The sequence below is a fragment of the Pogona vitticeps genome, chromosome 4 (assembly GCF_051106095.1).
Source record: "Pogona vitticeps strain Pit_001003342236 chromosome 4, PviZW2.1, whole genome shotgun sequence".
NCBI lineage: Eukaryota > Metazoa > Chordata > Lepidosauria > Squamata > Agamidae > Pogona > Pogona vitticeps.
This window is the reverse complement of record NC_135786.1, coordinates 125,539,497-125,562,642: the sequence shown is the minus strand read 5'-3', so window position 1 is coordinate 125,562,642 and position 23,146 is coordinate 125,539,497. Positions and strand designations below refer to the sequence as shown.

At 41.8% G+C, this 23,146-nt stretch overlaps 1 protein-coding gene across 1 annotated transcript in view; it reads right to left on the bottom strand.

Moving 5' to 3' along the window:
- Positions 1–1,662: 1,662 nt before the first annotated feature.
- LOC110089355 (NUF2 component of NDC80 kinetochore complex) overlaps positions 1,663–23,146 on the bottom strand; it is a 44,023-nt gene continuing 22,539 nt past the window's right edge. Inside the window, exons 11-14 of the mRNA XM_072998271.2 lie at positions 17,748–17,888; positions 16,657–16,832; positions 13,636–13,771; positions 1,663–1,892 (exon numbers count right to left, since the gene is read on the bottom strand). Of these exons, the coding sequence (XP_072854372.1) occupies positions 1,773–1,892; positions 13,636–13,771; positions 16,657–16,832; positions 17,748–17,888 (573 nt within the window). The 3' untranslated portion in view covers positions 1,663–1,772. The remainder of the gene's footprint in view (positions 1,893–13,635; positions 13,772–16,656; positions 16,833–17,747; positions 17,889–23,146) is intronic.

Here is a 23,146-nt window from a genome sequence, read left to right as displayed (position 1 = left end):
CAGAGATCTTGACAAGAATAGGTGTCTGGTTTCCCTCCACCCCACCCCTACGGTTGTTTATTATTAGGCTGAGAATGAGAGGAAAAAGTAAGAACCATCCTTTTAGCTGTAATAATCTTTAAGAGATGATTCAGTCTCATCTGCTTTAGCATTGAACAGACCCTCTCCATCTGTCCAATTAGCAGCTGAGAATCTTCAGATATATTAGTGGTCCTAAGCCAGGCATGGCAATGTGGTTACCAGTTCCACTGACCCTCCAGTCTGACCCTCCTGCTGGTAAATGCCAGGTCAGCTAATAATAAATTCCATCTTATTCATGATCTCATCACTGAAGAGACAACAGACAATGGATGCTATCTGCCCCACGCCGATAACATGTGTCACACCCTGGACCTGGTGTTCTCAACTGTGCAGACTGAGTGATCTGAGGGTGAGGAGTGTGACCTTCCACCACCACGGACAGATCACTTCCTGCTGAGTTTTATCCTGTCGACATTGACACCCCACCCCCTGCTCTGTGGAGAGAACACTCACCCTGAGGGGTATATCCGGGAGCTCCCAACTACGAAGCTAGCTAGGAGACTGCAAAAGAACAGGTGGAGGAAATATAAATTGGATGAACATTTGTTTGCTGCTAAGACCATGACCAGGAGGTACGCCAATGCCTTAAAACCAACCAAAAGGACTTTTAATATTAAGACCCATTGTGAGGACACAAATCAACAAGCTGAACTTTGCCAGGTGGTTCAGGACCTCACTTAAAATTGGTTAACAACGGCTTTGTCTTGGTGATCTCACCAGTGATCAATTTACAGGCTTTTTAAAATCCAAAATTGAGGCCATCCAATCTGACCTTGACTCTATCGGTGGCTTGGTTGATTGGGTGGTGACCGCTGCTCCACCCGTTCTCTCTGCTAATTTGGAAGTGTCCAGGGTGCTGGCTAGCTGCTTTCTTGAGACTTTCAGATTGCAGCCTTGTCCAGATCTGCCTTTACAAACTGAGACTGATTGCCCAACTCTGCCCCTACCTAAATGAGGACTGCCTCAGGATGCAGGTGCAAGCAATGGTCATCTCCCTGATCGACCATTATAATGCTACGTGAGCCTTCCCTTGAAGCTATCCTGGAGACTAGAGTCCAAAATGCAGTGGCCAGGACAGTATCTGATGTGAACAAATTTGACATTGCTCCAGCTTTGGCTCACCTTCACTGGTTACTCATTATGTCCCTGATCAGGTTCAAGTTTTTGACACTCACATGTAAAGCCATTCAATTTGGTACTTGTCAGAGGATTTTTCCCCAATGTGAGGCTCAGGCTATGCTCTTTTGTGCTGCTACTCTGAGGGAGGACCAGAAGTTCTCTTTTGAGATATTGGGGCGACAACTATCACTGACACACACCACTGTCTATGCTGGCTATGGAGGATGGCAACTGTAGTCCAACACCTTACTCCTTTAGAAAAGGAAACCTGGAAACAATCTTTCAGTCAGCATATTTCTGTACTGAAGAGCCATGTATTTAACATTGTAATAGCTGACAGTTTAATCCACACTTTCAACGATGAGGATGAACCAAGAAGAGACAAAATAGTGCAGATGAAATGAACAATGTTCTGCATCTAACAGGATTTATCAACTATAAACAACATTAAACAGGCCTGAATTATCTCCTCATAGGCAAAGGGATGCTTTAATTGTGTCCTTCAGCATATACTGAAAATAGCATGCATTTTAAAAACAAGGGTATAAATAAACTCCATTGCAGAAATTAAGCTAAAACAGTCTGGCTAATTCAGAAATCTTGTTTTCTCTTGCAGATGTGTAGCTGTCCACAATCCTTGCCAGATTTTCATGGTATTTCTCCAAGCCAACCCTCAGACTAAGGTAGATCTCCTTAGGTAGATAGAGAAAAATAGGAAGAGTCAGAAATAAGATGTCAAAGATACCTAAATATTTCTTTCATAACTGCCAATTAGAATTTTTTAAAAATATGAAACACATAGTAGCTTTAATATGCTAAACTCTTGAGTACTTCTGGTTTCTGTAAAGCCAGCACAGATGTCTGCTCTTCCGGAATCATCCAAAACACACAATGGGGTAAATAGAGGCCTCACTTCACCCATGCTAGCCACATTCCAGAGGTATGCCAAGTGACCCTTAAAGTAATCCTTAACACATGTTGTGTAACAGAGCTTTACAAAATGAGAGTTCCCGTTACGAGTCTGGCCCATTTCATCAGCTTGAACTGATGGAGGTGTTACATCTTCTAACTGTGGACCTTTTGCACAAGCATTGGTGAATTTATTCACATGGGATTCCCTAGGCCTACACAAAATGTGTCTGGAACCTTCTAGTGATAAAGAAAGGTTACTTACCTGTAACCATGGTTCTTCGAGTGGACCTCTGTGAATTCACACATATGGGTTTAGTCTGTGCCTGCGCTGACATTCTCGGAGCATTCCAGAGCTAAAAGTAACAATTTTATGGTATGATCCCCCATGAGGCACAAGCTCCTCCCACCCAAGATTCCCCTCAGTTCCTGCAATTTGTCCGCCGGGCATGAGAGTTATACAACAATAAGATACCCGTGACGGATAGAGGGGAGGATGGGCGGGTAGTGTGAATTCACAGAGGTCCACTCGAAGAACCATGGTTACAGGTAAGTAACCTTTCTTTCTTCTTCGTGGCCTCTGTGAATACACACATATGGGTGACTGGCAAGCTTACTTATTGGCAGGTGGGACGTCACGGTAGGAAGGATGGCATCACATTTCTGCCAAATCCAGCGGTATTGCATGTACCTAAGTGTAGCCAGTATTGCTCTGCAAAGGTAGATGGCATGGATCATATTGGTGCATGGTAGATGTCGAGAGTCTCGATTCTACTCTGGATGCAGCCGAGGTAGACAGCACTCCATGGAGCGAGGCTAAAGCTAATTAGACGGTGACTCGTCTGACCGCTGGCAAGCCATAGATACAGCCTGGACCATCGACCTAGAGATGGATAGGAAGAAACTGGACTTTTGAAATGAAAAGAATGAAAGCATCAAAAGAGCCTGTCATCTGTTTAGAAGCTCTGGTAGTGTCCAGAGAAAATGCTGGTGAGCATCTTACATAAATATTGTGGAGCATGTGCTCTAAAGGAGATGATGGTGATCTGAAGAATGATGGTAAGATGAAGTATAGATAAACATGAAAATTAGTCGAATACGTCAGGAATGAGACATTAAAGTAGGGAGTCACTTTATCAGGAAAATTGAATAACAGGTGGATCAAATCACAATCCAGCTATTTTGCGTGTTCCCTTGGTAGATATGACAGCCACTAGGAAGGCTGTTCAAAGTAAGTAATTTTGCATTTGAAGAGAAAATGGGCTCGAATGGCGGGCACATGAGTGAATTTAGAAATCTATAGAACATTGAGGAACAATGCGTTTACATGGAGGACAGGTGGTACTGAGTCCTGTGAAAAGATGTTTGACCCTAGAATGAGACAAAAGTCCTACGTACCAGAATCATCTGGTTAATGGGCAGCAGTAGCAGATATATAATATTTTAAAGCATAAATAGAAAGCCAAGTAGGCAACAGTTTCAAAGAAAGTTGGTAAGGTAGTTCTTTGTTTCATTATATTTAATAAAGATTTCATTTATTTACAAATCAACATCGAGTTTATGGTTTTCGAGCTTGATCGAGCACTGATGCCAAAGTGGGAGTATTTTCCAGGTTGGCAAGTTCATGGCCAATAGATGCGGATGGTAGACCATCCTTCCCTCCAAAGATAGGAGGTAAGTCACCAGAGGGAACTCACATGTGCCTGTGTATATCGATCTGAGACAGGCGAACTAGAACTACCTTGGTCATCAAAGAGGTATTTGGATCATGTTTGATTAGGAATTATGGTGATGGAAAATCCATAGAATAAAAGGTATCGGAGGGAAGAGTTATGGCAGATTCCCTGTCCACTGCATATGAAAATGTCCCCGACAGTGTTTCCATCTGCACCTGCACAGGAGCAATAAAACCTGTAGTCGGTGTACGGACCCCAGTGAATACATCGAAGGTCGGTACTTCCCAACGGTGACAGAACCGAACTTGCAGTTACTTGGATTAGGGATCCTCTACTTGGTCAAACAGCAAAAGATACCACTATTGGAGTGGTTCGAGGCTGAGTCTGTATTGCTTTAGCACTGAAGCCGTGGAGGTCATAAATCTGGGGAGATGTTTGCTAGTTTTTTGTTTTTTTTTTAAGAAAAATATACACCATAGTACCAGTACAGGTAGATGTCCATATTTTGCAGGGGAAGGTTATTATCAAACTGATGCCCTGTACCATCTGAAAGACCTGCAGATGTTGAAAAATCAAATGGTAGTGAAACCTTAGGAATTACTGATTAGATAATAGTGTTGAGGGTGAAATCTGAAACCTACGGTAGAATACACATGAAAAGATTTCTGAGACCAAGGACGAGACGGATGCCTCTGTCCTTTCTATGTATATAATAGCACAGAAGTAGAAGCCATTGCATAAGCCAGATGTAGGAACTTGGAATATGGCATGTTTGTTCAGGAGGCAGAGGTCTCTTCCTGGAGGATATAGACAAAAGAGTAAGTCTAACGTTACTCAAAGAGGAACAAAGACAATTATATAATGTAACCTTGAGAGATGTGGTGACATTTTTTATGAACCGAAATGTCTGGGAGGCTGAAACTCCAGATATAGTTGAATGGACTATGGGTAGAACCGAAAGAAGGACGAAAGGGCTGTTGGCCCGTATATAATTTAGCTGTTTTCCTATTCTGTGTAAAAAAAAAAATTCTAGTGTCACCAGTCTAAGACTGAAGAGACTGGTACCATGTAATGGAAGACATTCAATTCTGTCCTTTGCCTTCTTGATGAGCCAGTGGATCCTGACTAGGCGAGCCTTCTATAGATACTAAGGATGCGACAGCAGCTGAAGCTCTTTGCGTGTCTAGCAGCAATCCTGTGTTGCTTTGCTAGAGTCATGGTCTCAGAGTGAGAATTTCTAAGCTGTTTTAATGGATTCCAAGTGAGGTAAAATCTTAGACCATAATTGCTCTAGGTAGGCACCTATCGTGATTGATAGTTGGCCACATGGAGCAGAAGTGATTGAAGTGTAAGTGCTCAGCTAAGTGATGGTCGGGTCTGGAAAAGGCGGTTCCTACATTCCCAATCGACGGGATGCGGTGAACCGAGAAGTGACCTGTGCAAATGAAAAGAAGTACACTGAAGGTGACAGAGGATGATAATGGATCACATCATATTGGATGGAGATTTGTTCAAGGAGTGAGATCCGAGCTTATGCCCAGAATTGGCAGATAGTCAATTCGAAGCCGGGACCGGTCGTGCTTGATCATAATGGGCCTCGACATGAGATGGATTGGAATTTGGAAAGCATCTTTTCCTGCCGAAGTGTAGATATGGTAGAGAAAAAACAAGAACAAAAATCTTCTCCATGTTGAGGTCGATCCTAATGGATTCAACATAAATCGAAGATCGTGGCAAAGCTGGTAGCTATAATAGAAATGAGTCAAACAGATTGATTAGTCAACAACAGAGAAGTAAAAAGACCGCTCAGTTTTGCAGTCCTATCTGCAGTTCTGCCGGTCAAGGCACTGCCTCCCACATGTCTAGGGGCGGCGGCTGGTAACTTTGGGGTTGAGGCTTTTAATGTTCCGGGAATGCTGTAGGCGGATGGGAACATCTTCAGGCTCTTGCAGATGTCACAGCGCAATGACTGTGTCGCCTTCTAGAGCCTGAGCAGGTTATAAAGAATAACAACTTTTTTTTTTTCTGGCTAAAAAGCCATACACCAACAAATGGCAGGTCCTAACCTGTCAGTTGCTTAGACACTGGTTTTCAGGCATATTGAGCAGCAGTGCACTCGTGATGCACCTGCAACAGTGCCTCCTAGTGATGTGGGAGGCCTGAATTGTAAGGGTGCACAGGAGCTACCCACAGGGTTGGCACAACCAAACTCCATAAGTGGTGATAATCCCTCATGGCAGAGGAGTAAATGGCTACATGGCACCCCAAAACAAGTAACAACGCCAATTAAAGAACTCCTCATCTGTTAACAGTAAAAGAGTGTGACCATCTGCGACAACCAAGAGGGGTATAGGAAGATTGGTTGGAAACTCTTTCACCACCCCCCGTGACTCATGTAAGTCCCAATCCTGAATAAGGAAAACCCTCCTGATGAACAGGGGAGAAGACTGACCTAGCACGAGCCTGACCAAGCACAGGCTCAACAGTCATAGAACGGAGAAGGCCGAATGGATTAACAGCAGGTTCGGTCAAAGCTGCGAACATTGTGCTACCGAGTTCAAGGGAGCACTACACCTGTGAAGCCTAAGTGGAGGCATAAAGCACTCCATAGGCCATGGGTCAGAACGATGCCAGGTAGAGCGGGATGGTGATGGTGGCCAAGAGCTCATAGCTCCTATCCCAAACAAAAGGGACTGGTCCTACGCAATTCTCCAGACTTACCTGACAGCGGCAGGGTTCTCGGGTGGACCCTTGTGAGTCCTTTCCCTATGAGCCTATGTGGGCACTGGCACCTGAGACAGGGCTGCAGGCTACTTTGTGAGCCAGCCCATTGATAAAAAGGGCTGTTTTGTGCGAAATTAACAGCCACCTGCAGGTGCTACCCCAGGCAGGAATATCACTGACTAGCAGGGCTAGTGGTGGGAGTTGCAGCCCCCCCTTCCAGAGGCAAACTAGGTCTGTCAAATGCTGCCAGAAAGCTTTCGCCTCGGCACTTGGTTTTGGAAATAGCAGCCACGTGAACAAGGCCTCTGATAAATCAGGCCCAATAAACCAAACACCCAAGGGCATTACCCCAGACAGGCAAAGCACTGACATGCAGGGCTAGCAGCAGGAGCTGAAGGGGCCCATTGCATCCCCAAAGGGAAACCCAGGCCTTACCTTATGTCGCAGGCACATCTGCAGCCTTGGCGTGCAGTTCCCTCCAGAAGTCGCAGCTACATGAGCAGGCGCACGAAGGAGGGTTGGTGTGCGGCACTCACACACAGAGGCGCTTCCCATGTCAGGAGGAATCACTGACAGTCAGGGAAGGTGACCGGGGCAACAGGAGGCCCTTCTTCTCTATGGGACAGGGCGACAGAGCCCTAACTCCTGCAGGGTCCCTTGAACAAGCCCCTTGAAACAATCATCCATCGATGATTCACCAATCTCTCTCATGGTTGCTCAGAGAGAGGGTGTGGTGAGACATGCCTCCTTTTCACTCTCTTCTCCTCATGAGATAGAGAGACTTAAGCTCCAACTCAGGAATGTCAAATGCCCGCCCTAATGTAGGGCTAAAAGGGCCATGGCCGGACTGGACGGTAGGGCAGTCACTGAATGGCCAGTTGGAGCAGAGAGGCTATCAGGCGATCCAAAGTCTGTGCAGGTAGAGCTGGCACATCGTCTCCTCAGAGGCAAATTTGCTAGCCTCTGGCGAGGATTCCTCTGTTGATGTAGACTTAGATTTTAAGGACTCCTTGGTATTGTCGGGTTCCCTACTGCGGCCTGCACCTATCTGGGTAAGATGTAGCTTACTCAGGCAGAAAATCATTAATGTGCCTGAGAGTCAAAATGAGTAGGCCGAAAAAGGCGGGAAAAGAGAAAGAAGCAAACAGTTGAAGTGTGTGTGTGGGGGAGGGGGGTAAGCCAAGTAGCTGGCAAGGAAAAAAGAAAACAACTCACGGGGGATCATAGATTAGATAATTGAGAAGGGAAGAATCCAATTTAGAGGGAATTGATCAATAAGCTAAGGGAAAAACCCCTGTGGAAATAGCTCTATGCTCTGTAGAACTTTACAGCACGGCGGAAAAAAGGAACTGAGGGGAATCTTGGGTGGGAGGAGCTTGTGCCTCATGGGGGATCATACCATAAAATTGTTACTTTTAGCTCTGGAATGCTCCGAGAATGTCAGCGCAGGCACAGACTAAACCCATATGTGTGTATTCACAGAGGCCACGAAGAAGAAACATTGGTTTTGAAGCAAGCTCCAATGAAGCTCTCCATTGTCTCCCATTGTTCCCTCCAATTTCCCTTAGTTCTTTGTGACAATAATAAAAACAATCAGACTCGGGGAATAAAGCAAGCAATTATTTGAAGAATTAGTTACAAGCAGTCAACCTGTTCTTCATTTTCACTGTAACCTGTTGGGAGGACAGTGAAGTCACACATATACAGAAGACAAAAGAATACTGCTAAAAGAATTTATCAGACCAGACCCTGATATCCAAATGTTAACAATGGATAAAACTAGATAGTTACTAAGTTGCACATAACGTATCTCTGGAAGTGTTACATCCCAAACAAAATCAGTTGGGATTGGTGTTGTCCTTGATTGGTTACATTCACTGTGGCAATGGAAGCTTAGGCCAGCTTATAGAAAAAATTGCGGTCGACATTATTCACTTTGCGAAATACTGAGAAGACACCTGTTTCCCTTTCTTTGGATGACCATGAGAAATAAAAAGGGTAGATGAAATCAGAAAGTAATTGATCCACTTGCATGAATACAATAGGGAAATATGAGTGAGCGACAGAGAGAACACATAACATTACTGAACACCTATCTTGCATCATTTACCAGAAAGAAGGCAGTGTTCAAACCAGGACAAGTAGCATCAAGGAGAAAGCGAGAGAGCTGCTGTCCACAATAGGTACAGACAACACTCCCTCTAATTTTCCAAGAGCTCTGGGCAGGGGCACCATGACTAGAACCAAATGGGCAGCAACAGTGGCAGCGGGTGTGCAGCACTGATGCAGCATTGCACAGCTGTGACCTGCACACCTTAGAAGGAACATTGGGTACACCACTTGTGCAGGAACACCTAGCTGCTTTAAATGGGTTCAAATGTCCAGGATCAGATGAGCAACATCCAAGAGTACTATCAGAATTTGCAGATTAAATATAAGAGCCCCTGTCTAATTTTTGAGAACTCTTGGCGAACAGATGAGGTCCCTAAGGACTAAAGGAGGACAAATGTCATCCCATTTTCAAAAAGGAGAAGAGAATCTGGGGAACTATCAACTAGTCAGTTTTGACATCTATATTAGGAAATGTTCTAGAAGCATTAAGCAGTCTGTCTGGGAGCACTCAGAAAAGAACACTGTGGGTGAAATCTTGTTGCTTAGCTATACAGGCATAACTTAAAGTTATGCTGCAGTAGCTACAATTGCACCAAGGTGGAAATGGTATCCACAAAGAATTCCCACTGCAATCAGTGGAAACATGAAGTACAGGACCAATTGCAAAATCAGCTTACATAGTTCTGCCTACACAATGGGAATAATACAGTGGTGCCTCGCTTTACGATTGCCCTACACTTTGACAAATCCGCTTAACAACGATCAAATTGCGATCGCAAAACGATGGTCTGAATGGGGGAATTTCACTTTGCTATGATCGGTTCCCTGCTTCGGGAACCGATTCTTCGCAAAACGATGTTTTTTGAACAGCTGATTGGCTGTTTCAAAATAGCCACCAGGTGATTAAAATGGCTCCCCGCTATGTTTAGGGACGGATTCCTCGCTATACAGGCAGCGAAAATGGCCGCCATATGGTGGATCTTCGCTGGACGGTGAGTTTTTACCCCATTGGAACGCAGTGAAACCCGTTCAATGGGTTAAAAACAATGGGCTTTTTATTTTCGCTTTACAATGTTTTCGCTTAACGGCGATTTTCCTGGAACGGATTATCGTCGTTTAGCGAGGCACCACTGTACTGTTAGCAGTGGATGACAGCTAATTTAAGGCTTACGTTTTCAATTTTAGGGTGCACATAATTTTGGCTCATCACACACAAATTGTTTGTAGTTCAACAACAACAAAGAATTGTTTAAATAGTAGCGAACTGCCAGTCATGACAATTTAACACAGACAGACTTGTGCAACAGGATACTGGTCATCAAAGGAAGGAATTATTCCTTCCATCCAACTTACCGTTCAGCAAAGCATAATTATTCAGCATTAAGGCAAACTACAATTCCATCATGACCGAAAGCTGCTAGCAGCAGCTAGGAAAGTGGGCATTCACTTACAATATCTAGTCAACTTTGTTTAGATATTTAATACATTTCTGGAGTTAAAGCAGATGATCTTAGCCACACATGGCAGCCCAATGCTATAGAAGCATTATGCAAGACGATGGATATTGGTTGGCAATTAGAGGAGTGTTAGATGTAAATTCAGACACAAAACGTTCCTGATTCTCTAGTCTTAGAGGAGTAGTGATGAAGATTCTTCACCCAGGTAAATGGCTTGTAGAAACAATGCCGAGGACATTGATCTCAGTGCCAGAGTTAATGCTGGAGATTCAGGTGGTGACTAGGACTCAAATTTGTAGCAATAGAGGGAGCTTACTGTTCTTTGGGTAATTGAATTGGATCTGCAAAAGCACCCAACCAGGCCCCAGTTCTGTCTTGTTAGTCAGTGGTTGTGAAAAAGATTGGGTTGGTAACATTGATGACCTACCTCTTTTTTGTATCCCCAGCACTGAGGGCATTGAAACTGAGTACAACAAGGTAAATGTCTATACCAGACCTATCTAGAAATACAGTATGTCAAGATCACTCTCCCCTCCCTTTTTAAAAATCTGGTGAGCACTGAAAGTAAAGGAGACATCATTTGCTTTAACTTTTGCAGTTTTCAGGAAACTAATCAGTAAACTATTGTTTGGTTAGAACCAACTCATAATAAGCGACTGGTTTCCATTGGAAAAGCTCTTGATGGCTGTCATCTTTAACAGATAATCATTGAAGTTGATTTTAGCCACCACAGCTGATGTTAGCAAACTTTCTCCCCAGAAGAGGGCTCACAAACTAGATAACTGATTCTTTGAAGTATACAGTAAGTGTTTGATAGTGTTAATAGGAATTAATGGTGAGGATCTCACAGACAACAAACATCCCAAGTGTGTGTCTGTTGAGACTTTAGGACCCTCAAAAGACACATTTTTTGAGTTAAAGATTTGAGACTATAAAACCCAAGAGGTGTAGACAAAACAAAAGAAACTGCAAAGGTATACATGAAGGAGGAGCGAAAAAAGAGAAGAAAACATAAATGATGAAAATGGAGTAAATAATTACTCAGCTAGAAAACCAAAGCTCATAGAAAAATCTTAAATGCTGCTGTCATTACAGCAGGGAAAGCAGCACTCAGAGAAACTGGAGGGAATGGCCTGAGACATGTGAAATATATTGACTGAGATTCAAAACTAGGGTGAGAGTTTCTAATGACCTGTCATATTTTTTTCTGCAACCTATACTTGAATTTATAAATTTAAACACAAGTATTCTGGTGAGGATTATGTTATTTTGCTTGGAAAGTCATATTATGATTTAAAAAAAAAATGTTATATTTCTGCTTAATATTGTAATAAACATTTTTTGATCATATTTTGGTTGCTGGCAACCCTCCTGACGAGTTAGCAAACGTGGAGGAGATGGGCAGTCATGAGGCTGCCAGACTCATTAGCTGCAGTGGCTGAGGGAAAGGTGCATCAATAGATGAAACAAGTGATGTCAACAGAAGATATGGAAATAAAGTTATTATTGGCACTCTGAAGTGTGACAAGCCCAGTGAAGTATTTCTTCCAACATGTGTAAATCTACAAAAAGTAAACAACTCTACTACTGCTATGCTCTTCAATGATTCTATGAAACTACTCTGGCCAGATGGTGTAAAAAAGGGAAACATTCTCTTCTTTGTAACAGACATTGATCTATACATGATGAAGGCAGCCAAGGGGCTTCAACTCCTTTATTTGAAAACGATCCATATCACATGCCTTGCACGTGGTTTACACAGAGTAGCTGAAGACTTTTGAAGGAACTACCTCAATGAAGATAATTTCAAATGGAGAAAAGAATGTTGGTTAAAGCTCTTTGAACAAAAGTTCAAAGAAACTGCTCCTACTTTGGCTCTCCCTCCCCAACCTGTTGTGATTATTGGGAAACTTGGCTGGACGTGACTATGTATTCCACAAATTTTAATTTTTTGCAGCAGATGGTTAAAATAATTTGACTGTTGTGAAATTCCCTCCATCAAGATGGTGCAAGATTCCTTTTCTGAAACCTTGGCATATATAAAATCTAACTTCAGTGAATTATCAACAGCAATCGCCCACCTTGAAACTGAAGGAATGGAACTTAGTGACGCTCTGAGAATTGTGAAACAAACTGAGAGTGATTTAAAGTCAGCAAAAAGGAAAGTGGCTGAAAAAATGGTTATAAACGGCAAAGAGTGGTGCAATCTACTCTGGGTTATTCAACACTGCAAAATAAGGAACATTCTAAATGGACATGTAGCAATATTTCATGACGATGAGCCATCATTTTCTTCAGCTAAGTTGGCTTTTTTCAAATTTGTTCCTGTAACTTCTTGTGATATCAGAGTTTCTCAAGGTATAAGAACATATTGACGGACAGCAGGAGGAGTTCCACATTTAATAACCTCAAGATGCATGTGATCATCCAATGCAATTCTGCTGTTGGCAAAAACTAATTCAGGTATGACCATTTTATTCTCAAAATGTTCATTTGATTCCTTCAATACTAACACTTCTCTGGACTTGAGATGAAGAATAGACTTTTTTGTATGTGTATGTATAAGCACAGATTTTTAAAAACTGGGTGCTAATTTCAGAAAAATTGTGAAGTCATATTTTGGTGGTAATTGGTCATATTTAGATGATTTTAAGGTCACAAATGCTTATATATTTCTGACATTTTAGCTCATAGAAATCCTCACCTTACTGATAACCAAAATGATTCCTCCACTCAAGAATGCACTAAGCAGTCTCTGCAGGCGCAAAAGATTTAAGTTTGGTACAGAAAAGTGTTCTTTTACTCCTGTTTTAGGTAAAGGTTCCCCTTGACAATTTGTGCAGTCATGTCCGACTCTAGGGGGCGGTGCTGATCTACGTTTCCAGCCCATATAGCTAGCGTTTTGTCCGAAGACAATATTCTGCGTTCATGTGGCCAGCATGACTAGACATGGAGCGCCGTTACCTTCCCACTGTGGTGGTATCTATTTATCTACTAGCATTTTGCATGCTTTCGAACTGCTAGGCTGGCGGGAGCTGGGACAAGCGACGGGGGCTCACTCCAATGTGTGGATTCGATCTTACGACTGCAGGTCTGACCTTGCAACACAGAGGCTTCTGTGGTTTAACCCACTGGTTCTTAACCTTGGGTTACTCAGGAGTTTTGGACTGCAACTCCCAGAAGCCTTCACCACCAGCTGTCCTAACTGGGGTTTCTGGGTGTTGCAGTTCAAAAGAATCTGAGTAACAAAGGTTAAGAACCACTGGTTTAACCCACAGCGCCACCACATCCCTGTTTTAGGGGAGGGATAAAATGAGTGCACATCTAGTTTCACATCTATGAAGCAGCAGCAGTGGTGCTGCCCCAGGGCTATTAAGCCTGATGACACAAGAAAGAGAACAAAAATGTACGTCAGTTGGTTTTTTGTCAAAAAAGTTTAACACTTAACTTTCCACTCAGATAGGGAACAACAGAATCACTGAGGTCAGAAAAATGCTATTTTAATCCTATTTCAAGAGGAAAGATATGGTACCAACACCACACCTGCTAACACTCACCTGGGCTTTTGATTTCTCTTTACCAATATTGTCATTAAACTGCTGAATAGCACTTTTGAGCTGCATAATTTCTGCATGAGTTGTTTTCAGCTTCTCACAGACAGTCTCTCTTTTCTCCTGAAATTTGTTACAACACCTAGAGAGCAATTGAATAAATATTTAGGAGTGCTACTTTCAAATGTAATTTTGTATCTTTATATACTATAAAGAATACTAGCAAACATCAATTCATATACCAATGATTTGCACATATCATGTTTTATGCTTTGCTTTAAAATAATTTTTTTAAAAAATAGAATGGGGTTATAGCTTGAATATCTGCATTTGTTACAGAAAATTATTTCTTTTTATGCTAATGTTTTCAGTTTTTAAAAATAACTTAAGTAAACTTTACCTGGAATCTGCTACAATTCAGCTGTTGCATCTGAAAATAATACTTTTTAAAATCTCAAAATACAACCCCCCCCCCCAGCCTTCATTTTGTAAAAGGGTTTCCATGCCACTGAAGCTCCAAAGCAATGGAAAAGTATACTTATTAAGGCCACAATCTTAAAAGATGGGGCAACTGGGTGTTACAAATATAGGATACTACCTGGTACCATGTTCAACTTTAGCTTCAGTATTAACCTTGGAGCTGGAGGGCTCCCAGTGTCTCTAGAGCTAGACCCTAGGTTGGCCTATTCCCTGAAACAGCTCTGTAGTCCATGTAAGTGATGCTATTTAGCAGTGAGTACACGAGTGAGTGCTTGCTTGTAACTACTATATAAGGGGCTGAGTACAAGTGCGTGCCAATGTTAGATGGATTTATAGGAACTTGTGGGGGAGTGAGTACTTGTGTGGTTGTTTGTACGAGTGTATGCAAACAGAATCTGAGTTCTCATGTTGGAAGGCCACATCAAGAAAAAAGAGAGGAAGATCTAGTAATAAACTGTCAATTTGTTTGCTTTTCTAACACATTTGCATTTTATTTGCCATGTTTTAATTAAACACCAAACCACCTGCCACAAAAAAAAAAGCTGGTCTCTGCAGGCAAACTTGGGTATACAAATAATAGACAGAGATCCAGCTGAAAAACACTTAGGGTAATTAGTCTTCCTCGGCTTTCTCCACTCGGGTTCTCTGTGCAGGACCACGCCAGAAATGAGGGGTAGGGAGGCAGAGTTGCTGTAGTCTACTTCGATACTACCTCCCTCACAAGGTGCCCTGTCCCAGTTTGTTGGGTCTATGTATACCAGAAAGTGGGTGCCAGAGATATAATAAGAATTCTGTTGGTCCACTATCCACTCTACTGCTCAACAGTCTCCCTTCCTGAGCTGGTTTCAGAAATGATGCTGGAGTCTACTAGGCTTGTAGTCCTACTGGCCCGCGACATCTGAAACTACTTTATTACAAGCAGCTCAGAACTTCTTGTCCTCCATGACATCCTGTCTCAACCAGTAGTTGCCCCCCCCCCAGCTGCAGGGTACTCTGCACCTAGTTTTCTACGCTGGCCTTGATGATGGTGAAATGAGTATGGAAGAACGCTCTGTATTTCTGTTGTCATGGATAGATCACTATCTGTTGAGTTTAGACTTATAGGACCTCACAACCTCTGCAGGAGTGGAGGACCAATCACTATGGTCTGCCCTAGGAGATGGATGAACCCAAATGGGCTTCCTGATGGCTCTTGGGAGTCTCCTGTTCTCTTGGTAGGCAGTTCTGCCAAAGTCCTGGTTGACATCTGAAATGGTGAAATGGCCACGATTGCAGTGTCTTCTCCCAGGCAGTAGAGCCAGACAACCCCTATAGTTTACAAGGGAGCTGGCAGTGATGAAATGAGTGGGATGCAGGATGGCAGAAAACACAGAACAAATCCAACCAAACATGAGCTAGGGGTCACTTGAAAGCCTATTCTGTGGCAGTGACTACAGTGAAAAAAGCATTCTTCTCTGCCACCACTGTGTCTGGACAGAGTAGTCCACCAGAGTTGTTTGGAGTAGTCAGGGGCCTACCAAAAGAACAAGATACTGACCACTCAGTAAACCTCTCTGAGGAATTTGCACAACACTTTGCAGGCAAAGTCGCTCATGCATTCTGACTTGGAGGCTGCATTTAATCAGGACCTGTGGATGTAACTTTAGTCCTTGCTTGTTCTGTTATAATGGATACACTTCAATTGGTGCAACCTGAGGATGTGGACAGGGTTCTCGGAGAGGTGAAAGCCACCACATGTATGCTGGACTCTTGCCCTTCCTGGTTTATTAAAGACAGAGAGGGAAAGGCTGAGTGAGTGCTGAATGCCTCCTTGCAGCAAGGCAGAGTGCCAGCAAGCTTAAAGGAGGCGGTAGTAAGACCATTATTGAAAAAGCTCTCCCTTGAATCCCAGTGTAATGGACAAGTATCAGCCAGTCTCAAATATTCAGTTTCTAGGCAAGGTACTGGACCATATGGTAGTTTCTCAGGTGCAAAAACTCCTAGATGAAGTGGATCATTTGGATCCATTTTAATCTGGCTTCAATACCTGGTTATGAGATGGAGACACCTTCCCTGGAACTACCTGGAAAGGAGAGTTGGGTATTATCAGTATACTGGTGACACCACACCCCAAAACTCCAGAAAGCCTGTCCCAGTAATTGGTTGGACAAGGGCAAATAAACTGAAACTTAATCCAGACAAGACAGGAGTGCTTCTGGCCAATCAAAAGACAGACCAGGGAACAGGGATGCAATCTGTGCTGAATGGGGTTATACCCCACCTGAAAATATAGATCCACAGCTTGGATGTACTCCTGGATTCACCCCTAAGCCTGGATTGGCCAGGAGTGCACTTGCACAGTTAAAACTGGGTTTCTTCAGATGTCCAATATGGCTGGGTGACAAATGCCTTAGTTATATCCCTCTTTGATTACTTTAATACGCTGTTTCTGATACTGTTTTTGAAGATGGTTCAAATATCAGCTTTCTTCAGAATACTACTTCTGAACCCCTGCGAAGATGTTTTAACAGACCATGTAGCATAAAAACAAATAAAATAAACTCATACTCTGTTATTGCCTGCTTGCGCTGTTCAATATCCTCGCGTATCTTTTTCAGTCTGATTTCAGTAGTTGCAAGTTTTTCCCGTTTAACAATAACCAGTCTCTTTAAGGACATTTCTTCTGTCTTCACATTCTTTAAAGAACTTGTACTGTTCTCTATTTGATCCTCTAGTGTTCTAATCTAGAACAAAAACATTTTGGAAAAAACACAAGAACCAGTTATACAAGACAGTTTCTCTACTGGCTAGCAGAACACAATTACAGTACACAACATTAAATAATACTTGCATTTAATTTATTATGGTCAAAGACCAGCATCAAACAGTACTTGATAACTGCCTTGCACAAGGAACCTATATTGTTCTCCTTCATTCTCATAGTAATCCTGTGAGGTACAGTATGTTAGGCTGAGAAAGAACAGGTGGCTCAAAGTCTCCCAGTGCATTTCATGGCTCATTGGAAACTTGAACGTGGATTGCTAAAGTCCTAGTCCAATACTGTAAACCATTACACTTCACTAGCTCTAAAAACAAACATGGAACTGACATCTTGCAGTAGGGCACAAAGCCTATCTTGAGTGGGAGGGCTAGAATACTTATTTATTTCCTCCATAAACCAGATGCCATCAAGGGGACCAGCACCTTGGAGTCATCTGGCCCTAACTAAAGTGCTGGTTGAAGCTCCTGCAGTGATGGCTTCACTAAGCACTGGGCTTCCCCGGCATCAGAGGATGAGATGTGTGTTAAGGACTAACTGCTGTTAACTTCAACCACTGGCAGATCAGGGGGCAGGGCTATGATGGGAACCAGATTAACTACACAGGCCAAAAGTTCTTTATAACTGCCTTAAAAAGATGTTCCTGGCTCAGACTGTTTCCCAATATTAAATAATCCAGGAACCCCAAGGCATCCTACTTTAGACATGACGAGCAAGCAATAGGGCACCAGTTTCCCATTTTTCCACTCAGACTTTTGACTCTAACCAAGGGCACAATGCAGAATTTACTGCAAGTTATACTCACATAAGGATGCACCTCGAGATGTTTCAGCAACTGAAGTACAAAACTAAAGTAGAATTCTATTTGCAGAATACAAACCTCTGCCAATATATTTGACAATCTATCCATATTTGCTCCTTGGGTTTGCATCTTCTTTTGGTACAACTGTACTTCCAGCTGGCATGATGGAAACATCTCTACTAGGTCTCTGTAAGCTTCATACTTCTCAATTACTTCTTGCTTTATAATTTAAAAAGTAAGCAGAGTTTTAGAATTTCATGCTACAGGCAACTGTTATAAGTGAGACAAAAAACATGTCTGGGAACTTTTAATAAATTAGTTCCCCCACCCTGTAAAGGATTATAGTGCTTACATTTTTGGAAGTTTTGGTAAGCTGTACCTATAGATAAGACTAACCTTTAGAAACCAGAAAAATGAAATTACAAGCAATACATGCACTGTCGTCAACATACCCTCTAATTTTCAGCCCCACTATGTGCTCTGCCTCTCACAAGGGGGATCCTGATGCAACTGGAACCAAAGGCACTCCGTGGAGGAGAAGAAAAGCTGTGCAGAGGGAGGTGGAGTTGCACGCGCACAGCTGCGCACCTTAGAGGGATCCTTGACTGTCATATTTGCACAGCATTACAAATATTCTATTATTTGAACAGCACCATATATATAGCACCCCAGATCATATTAGTTATACCTTCCCATGTAACTCAAGTGACCTAGTGGCAAATTACTCCAGTTTAAGAATTCAGTGGACACATTCACTATCACACACCAAACCGCAAAACTCAGCATACCACAGCAAATACGTATGCTGTATTTTAAACTTTTTCACAAGAAAGAGAGAGGTAGGAAATAAGATGAGATAAAAGGGATTAGACAATGTATTGTTAGGCTTATAACGACTCTTATTTACTTCATTCAGTTCCTAAGAAGCTGTAATAAAGTAATTAGAGAAGCACAAGTAGGGATTTGATAAACAAACAAAGCAATCCCCTCTCTCTGCTGTCCGTCAGCCCAAATACAAACAGTTAGGAGCTTTACTCTTGTCTGTTTCAAAAAGCCCACTTGATTTTAAATAACACAACACAGACATATAAGATTTTAATTGGTTGGGCTGAATCATCAATTAATTAGGTAGCGTAAATTCAGTACTCAAAATCGTTTCGGTTTGGTCAGGAAAGAACATAATTTTAAACTGTCAAATAGACAGAAGTATTTATTAAAGAATTAAATCAACATAACTCTAATATAATATCAATAGATATTTGTACAATTTTTTACTCTAAGCAGTTTCCCTCCCCTTCATTGCATTTCTCTAGAAAAATACTTAAACACATTCTCTAAATAAAAAAAAAATTATTATCTCACGTCCTTGAATACAGCTGGTAAAGCACAGAAGTTTTTTAGTTGTAGGGATATTTCAGCAACGACTATAAAATCAATCATGTAAATGTTTCTTCAGTCCATCATAAATCACCATCTTGTCTTCTTCCTCTCAGCAGCAAAAACGAACTCTCCTCTTGCTGTTTTTTAAACTGTCTTTTTATCTAGGGAAACTCCCACTCCCTTCGGCCAGCTATATTTTTTTTTCCCAGTTACCAGATAAGCAATGTGCAGAAAAAACTAGGTGAAAGTTCTTGCTGCCTAACTTAATTCCTCACACGCCCCCCGAAATTACACAGAAATTCAGATTAGTCTACTTATCTAATTTATAGTAATTTGATACAAGGAATTAAGAAAATATAAAACATGTTATATATCAAAACTCTACTACAAAAGTATGTATGAAATAATGAAACACTACATTCTATGAAATTACATCAGATATCTAAGTCAACGCTCAGTGTTGCATGAGTTTTCTTCTTCATACATTCTAGAAAGACTATCTGCTACTATATTCAATTTTCCTGGAATATGTTGGATATTAAAATCAAAATCTTGTAATGCCAAACTCCATCTTAACAATTTTTGGTTATGAGATTTCATACTTTGTAACCACACTAAAGCTCGGTGATCGGTTTGAAGCGTGAATTTGCGCCCCCATAAATACGGTCTCAAAAGATTCAATGCCCAAAAAACTGAAAGTGCCTCTTTTTCAGGAATAGCATAGTGTTTCTCGCGTTCCAGAAGTTTTCTAGAGAAATAGGATATCGGATAAAGGTTTCCATCTTCTCCTTGTTGTAATAAAACAGCTCCTAGACCTAATTCAGATGCATCAGTTTGTAATACGAAAGGTTTGTTGAAATCAGGAGATTTCAAAATAGGCGCATCAACAATTTTAGCTTTTAAGGCATCAAAAGCCTTTTGATATTCAGGAGTCCATTTTACTTTGACAGGTTCTCTTTTTCTAGTTAGCTCTGTCAAAGGTGCTGCCAAATTACTAAAATCCGGAATAAACTTTCTGTAGTAGCCAATTAGACCTAGAAACGAGCGTACTTGTTTCTTAGTTTTAGGAATAGGCCAATCATTGATAGCTTGAACTTTTGCTTGTATAGCTTGAATTTCTCCTTGCCCAATCAAATGTCCTAAATACATGACTTTTCCCTGCATCCATTGGCATTTACTGGCTTTTACTGTCAGTCCTGCTTGTTGAAGTCTGGACAAAACAGTTTCAATGTGTGCCAAATGAGATTCAAAATCATTACTAAAAATCGCAACATCGTCAAGATAAGCATTAGCATAAGGTAAACCTTGCAAAAGTTTATCAATCATCCTTTGAAATGAAGCACCTGCATTTTTCAAACCAAATGGCATTCTGCGGAACCGGAAAGTTCCCACATGTGTGATGAAAGCGGTCTTATCTCGTGATTCTTCTGCCATATCTAATTGCCAATAAGCATTCTTTAGGTCAAGGATACTTATAAATTTAGCCTTAGCAAGGTGTTCAATCAAATCATCCATTCTAGGCAAAGGGTAAGGATCCGATTTGGTAACACTGTTCAACTTCCTATAATCAACACAAAATCTCACTTCTTCTTGAATTTCACCTGTAGCAGTCTTTTTAGGGACTAGTACCACAGGTGAAGTCCAAGTAGGGCTGATTGCCTCTTCAATAACTCCTAGAGATAACATCTTTTGAATCTCTTGCTCAATTTGTTTAGCATGATTACCAATTGCTCTGTATGGGCTCGACCGTATAGGTTGAGCATCACTATCTGTAGTGATTTCATGACTGACTAAATTTGTGTAACCTGGTTTGTCTGAGAACACATCTTGATGTCGTTCTAGGACCTGGTACAACTGATCCTTCTGATCTTGATTACCTGTTAAGATAATATTATCAGACCAATCACCCGCATCTTGCAATTCTGACAACATATCAATTGGTTCATTGGAAGAATGGAAATACTCAGCATGATATTGAAAAACCATTGCAGATCTATCTTTGTAATGTTTCAGTCTATTGACATGGTAAAGAACAGGTTTCTTTTTAGAATCCAGCATTTTAACAAGATAATTAACATCTCCAAATCTTTGAACAATTTCTCCTGGACCTTCCCAGACCACTTCTAACTTAGAAGGTCTGAGCGGGTTCAGTACTAACACCAAATCACCCACTGCAAATTCTCTGTGTCGGGATTTCTTGTCATGATAGTATTTCTGTTCAGCTTGAGCGTTCATCAAGTTGTCTCTAGCTAACTCTTGAACAGCTAAAAGTTTCTCTTGAAGTTGTCGGATGAATTCTGCAACTGGTGCTGAACTAGATTTGACCGCACCTTCCCATTCGGATTTCAGGATATCCAAAGGTCCTTGAAGATTTCTTCCAAATACCAACTCGCTCGGGGAAAATCCACCTAGTGAAGAATGAGCGGAACTTCTATAGGCAAATAAAGCAAAAGGCAAGAGTTCGTCCCAAATGTTCCCATACTCTTGGGTCATCGTCTTGATCATACGAAGTAAAGTCTGTTGACCTCTTTCCACCATTCCGTGTGATTGAGGATGATGAGAAGTACTGAAGCTAAGGGTGATACCACTTATTTCGCAGATTTTCTTCATGAGTTCACTAGTGAAAGCTCCTGCTTGATCGCAAATGATTTTGGATGGAACACCAATACGTGAGCATAAGTCCACGATGATTCTAGCTATGGTGGTAGCTGACAAGTTGCTGATTGCATAAGCTTCAATCCATCTGCTTGCAGAACAAATGAAAGTGATGATGTACTTCTTCTTGGTCTTAGTAGGGATGAATGGTCCTAACACATCCATTTGTAGATACTTGAACACTTGGTCGGGTATCTCCATAACTTGCACTTCAGCCTTGGTTTGGTCTGTTTGGTGTCCTACTCTTTGGCAAACATCACAGGAACCAACATATTCCTTTACGGCTTTGGAAAGACCAGGCCAGTAAAAATGTTGAGAAATTCTCTTGAGTGACTTTCTCATACCTTGGTGTCCACTGGAAGGATGATCGTGTGCCATTTCAAGAATTCTCAGTCTATAATCGGAGGGCACTACTAACTGTCGCACGGGTTGAGCTGCCATAAAATCCTTGGGATAGTACTCACGGTATAACAGTCCATTTTCTCCCCATAGAAAGTATGCTGACTGTTGGACAGGCTGTTGAGCGTATTCGTTTGCACGGGTTCTTAAAGATGCTAAAGAGGGATCATTAAATTGCTTTTGTCTAAAGACCTCCGATCCTTTAGGAACGATTTCTTCTATTTCGGCCTCAATTGTAGTTGAGTCATCAGATTCGGTCTCAAAGAGCTGTTGCGGTGTAGACTCTTCTCCTTGAATATCATCAGGAGTAGGCTCTTCCTCTGGAATATCATCTGGAAATACTTGATCTTGTTCATATTCTGAATCTTGTTCCTCATCTGGCTCATAACTTTGATCTGGCTCCTCCTCTTCTGGTTCTAAGTCTAGTTCTTCTATTGGTTCAACTTCTCGCATCTTCTTGCTCTGGGATCGGGTAACTACTTGAATTACAGGTGGACCTTGGCTTTGTATTTCGTCCAACACAGCGAGATCATTTCCTAGAAGAAAGTCAGGTTTCCCCTCATGGGTCAAAATATGTTTTACTCCAGTCCAGGACTTGTATGTAATTTTCAGATACGCGACAGGAATATGTTTTAGCTCATCTCCTTCGCTTGCATAGGTTCTTATGGGGCATCTCAAGTTATACAAGACCAAAGCTGGATCAAGAAACTGACGGCTTATTGAAGAAAGTTCAGCTCCAGAATCTCTGAAAGCACATAAAGCTACATCTCCGGATGGTGTATGCAAAAAAACAGTCTCGGTGAACTTCCTTATAGTCCAGTTCCTTTGGTAATCTGGTATTATGGTGTCAGGATCTAAAATAGAGTATTTTTGTCCATCAGCAGTTTCTCCGATGTAGTCTGAGGTTACAGAATCCATTCGTAAGTTCAAAACACGAGGTACACCATAATTAATTTTAGCTTGAGCCCCATTAGCTTGAGTTGAGGTTCTAGTTGCTCTTCCACCCTCTTGACTATGTGAATGTCGAATGCTTGACTGGAAGG